This window comes from Uranotaenia lowii, unplaced genomic scaffold (genome assembly GCF_029784155.1).
Source record: "Uranotaenia lowii strain MFRU-FL unplaced genomic scaffold, ASM2978415v1 HiC_scaffold_957, whole genome shotgun sequence".
Taxonomy (NCBI): Eukaryota; Metazoa; Arthropoda; class Insecta; order Diptera; family Culicidae; genus Uranotaenia; species Uranotaenia lowii.
In genome coordinates, this window is record NW_026598930.1 from 12,457 (window position 1) to 16,163 (window position 3,707).

General features: G+C 39.6%; 1 protein-coding gene across 1 annotated transcript; it reads left to right on the forward strand.

Annotated features, from left to right (window-relative positions):
- The first annotated feature begins 429 nt into the window (after positions 1–429).
- On the forward strand, positions 430–2,697 carry LOC129760996 (maternal effect protein oskar-like). Its single transcript, XM_055758694.1, has 4 exons — positions 430–712; positions 795–1,393; positions 1,463–1,559; positions 1,629–2,697. Exons 1-4 carry the CDS (start codon positions 571–573, stop codon positions 2,108–2,110), a joined length of 1,320 nt encoding a protein of 439 aa, XP_055614669.1. The 5' UTR covers positions 430–570; the 3' UTR covers positions 2,111–2,697.
- The last annotated feature ends 1,010 nt before the right edge of the window (positions 2,698–3,707 follow it).

Sequence of the window (3,707 nt, forward strand, 5' to 3'; positions counted from 1 at the left end):
TCAGATTCAGATTTCAGATTCAGATTTCATGTTCGTAGTTTAGATTCAGATTTCATATTTATATTTAAGATTTAATATTCAGCTTTCACTAAAAAAACGTATCTATGGAAAAATTTCATTCATTTCAATTTGATAGCTTTTGCAAAAATAAAATATTCCTTTACCTCTATTTAAATTTTGAAAAAAATATAACAACTATCAAAAGGGTAAGAAAAAAACCCACTGAAATTTCTATGCATTTTAAATAGAATAGATTTATTCAGCGATATTCAAAGCCGATTATCTGTTCGAAAATTTTGAAATCAAGGTCAAAGTGGCACACTCTGAAAAGTTCATTGTTCTCAGTGAAATGATATTGAGGGTCACGTGTTGAAATGTGATTGGTCAAATCGGCCCACAAGATCGAATCTATAAAAGGCTCATTGTCTATTGTTCTCAATATCATTCCTTCTGTGCGTCACCGTCTGTAATATCGTGAGCTTCTTGTCAAGGTCACCTCGTGCGCGTTTCAATCGTTAGAGGAAGTTTGTGTCTGAGGTTTAGTGTAATATACTGCGTCAACTTTGAAAAATGGTTAGACTTAGCCATCATGAAAATTCCGTTGATGTGTCCACGCAATCCGAGGCAACAGAGAATCCGGATCTTATAGCAAGCATTCAGAGTATCATCATATCACGCATCCAAAATGGGGCCACGGTTCAAGACATAATCAGTAAGAATAATCCAGAGCACGTTTCGCAACGTACATATGTCGATAATAATCTGTGCTTGTTCATTGATTCTTTTTTCTGTAGAAGACTATGAGAATTACAACGGGGTAAATCTTGAGTCTATGTATAATGGACGAGACGGGATAGCAGAACTTCTACGTAGGATTCCGGACGTGTGGTCGGTCTACAAAGCTCCGTATGGACCATATTTGTGGTATTGTTCAACCAAAAAATCGGAACACCTAGTCAAGATGATCGCTAATCAAAAAACGTCATACAACAAGATGTATAACAACCGCAGCTATCATCCCTTGATGCGAGGTCCGAATCCGGGTTCAAGTACTAACCAAAACATTCAAATCAACAACGGGTCTAGCCAAGGGGGTAAATTTAACCCGGATAGTGCGGAATTCGTGCCTGGTCGATACAGGCAGTACTTCAAACGAGGCCAAACTCCAGGTCCAATCACTGATCAACAACCAAACATGGCAAGATTTCAAACCAGCGGCTCTAGCCAAGGGGACAAATTTTACCCGGATAACGTGAACTTCATTCCTCGGCGCAATGCTTGGAAGCGGATGCAGCAGCGTGACATCATCAGCCATCCATACTTACCGCCACAGCCGCGATGGAACAGAACACAAAAACAAGCGCCAAGCTACTCACAGTTTGGCCAAGCAAAGGTAAGTTCTAAACTGGTTAAACTTATTCGGTACGTAACTTTTCGTTCTTTTATATTTTTTTTCCTACAGAAAATGAAAGATCCCAATTTCTGTGGCTATCAGATGATCGGAGATGACTTTTTCCTATCACTTGCTGCTTACGAATTAGGAAGTTATATTGACAAAAGTGAGTTAATCTTTGCACACTGCACACATAATCATGATATTGATCCTTTTGACATTTCTTCCGCTCCAGGACACTACATCCAACAGAGCGGGCTTTGCATTTCCGGCTTGACAATCGCGGAAGCAGCAGACCGCGTATTAGAAGCCCCCTACATAAGCGATCGGGTCATGATTAATGTCGGCGCGGTGGACTTGCTGCACGGTCACAAATTCATAGACATGCAGCAGGATCTGCGCAAACTGATAGAGAACTTGAATTATCGCGGAGCGGCCGATATTATCGTGACTACGGTTTCTCCACTGGCAAACTGCTGCCACATTGTAAGCATCGTTGAGGGTCTCGAAAAGTTCAACAACCTAATTCGTAGCAATTGGAAATTTATCGACGTGCACAAGTATTTCGTCGACGAACGAGGATGTACACTACGCTCATGCTTCCAAGAGGAACCTCGCAAGGTGACCGGAAGTCTGAAGCCACACTGGCTCTGGAACAAGGTCGGTCGTCAGCGGATCTTGGACGCCATAAAAGCTGATCTTGGGGCACTGTATTAGATAGGTAGTAGATTCGCATTTTACGCACAGCTTCAAACATCTTGTGGTTTCATCAAAAGTACTAAATTTTAAAATGTGCTTGAAGCACTTGTCCATTTGTGATATCGTATGTAATTTTTGTAGTGATTAAGTGTAATCTGTAGGTGAGATGGTACCATTCTCAAACAAGCGTTTTGCCGGGAAAATATTTTCAAAATTATCAAGTTTTGAAAACCTTTTTCCACCAAGTCGAAACTCCATTGCCTGATGCCAGCAAACACCGGCAGCTGACATCGGACAATCTGACTTTCACCTACTTGAAGGATGAACAACCGCTGATTCTGAGCATCTTTCCGCTGGACGGAACGAGTTTGCTCCACTGGGCAACTGCCGGCCCCCATTGGGCAGCAAGCCGCAATTTTCAGACAACGGTTGCTCATCTAAGATACATTTTCGATGTCTTTGCTTCAATGCTGGGGTTCTAATATTTAGTTTATAATTTTATAAGCAGAAAAATGCATTTATTTATGAGAAGAATTGTGTACAATGAACATTATTTTAAGCATCGAATTTGTATCCTGTGTGTAATAAATTTGTGTTAAATGTTATTCATCTTGTTTCAAATGGTTATGATTGAAAAGGTCATGAAATCACACATTTCATATGAACATGAAGCACACTCTCTTGCATGCGTAGTCCTATGGGTTCACACCGATTACCCCAGCCACACCAAGACCAAAAAGTCCGATTTACGTAGAATTACTGTATCTTTGGCCACACATTCTTTAGAAAGCTCAATTTTTTTCAAAATTTCATAGCTGATCTGTCTTACGCAAAAAATTTGATCAAAAAATCCCAAGTAACCAAAAGTTACATAAAACAGTCTTACTCAGCTGATGTGGTCTGGGCAAGCACGTCTGTTATGGTAGCTGGTTCGTCGAGAAGAGAGAGCTTGTCCCTAAATTAGCACTCAGGCTACTATGATGATTCCTATGCTAACCATAGCGGTAGCTATGGTTACTATATGGCGGCTATTTGGGCTATGGGTTATTCTTCAGCCTACTGTGATTGACCAAATTCTAACATACTCCCCTCCCAACATAGATATATAGCCCAAAATATATTGTAGAGTGATAAAAATGAATTTCATTTTTTTTTTGGTTACATTTTTTGTAAATTTTTTGATTATTTTCGCCGATCAGATACATTTATAAACTCATTTCTCTTGCTCGTTTGATGAAAAAAAGCATAGAGTAGCTATCAACCGTCATGAAGTTCTGAAGGTGGCAAGTGGCTTCTTTTAGTATACACAAATCTTTTTTGAGATTTTTTTTTGCGAACCAATTGGGAAGTTTACCAAATGAGGTGAGCTAATACGATTTAGTAGACGATAGATGGATTTTTGGCAGATTACTTATAGATTCTGTTATGAAAATGTTCTCGCATAAATCGATTTGTATCAGAGAGATCCGCGGACATAGATGAGATTGGTCTCGTGAATACTTAAGCGATCGGTATTGAAGATCGAAGAACTTTTCTTGTGTGATGATTGAAACTCACAAATGTCCCCATTATTAGGCTAACAAGGCGCTTTAATTTTAACTGGACTATTTCTGTC

Bases quoted from the DNA above. Each gene is read 5' to 3' on its own strand.
- LOC129760996 (XM_055758694.1), top strand. From the start codon at position 571: ATGGTTAGACTTAGCCATCATGAAAATTCCGTTGATGTGTCCACGCAA. The intron at 1,394-1,462 runs GTAAGTTCTAAA...TTTTTCCTACAG, and splicing joins CACAGTTTGGCCAAGCAAAG to AAAATGAAAGATCCCAATTT. The intron at 1,560-1,628 runs GTGAGTTAATCT...CTTCCGCTCCAG, and splicing joins AGGAAGTTATATTGACAAAA to GACACTACATCCAACAGAGC.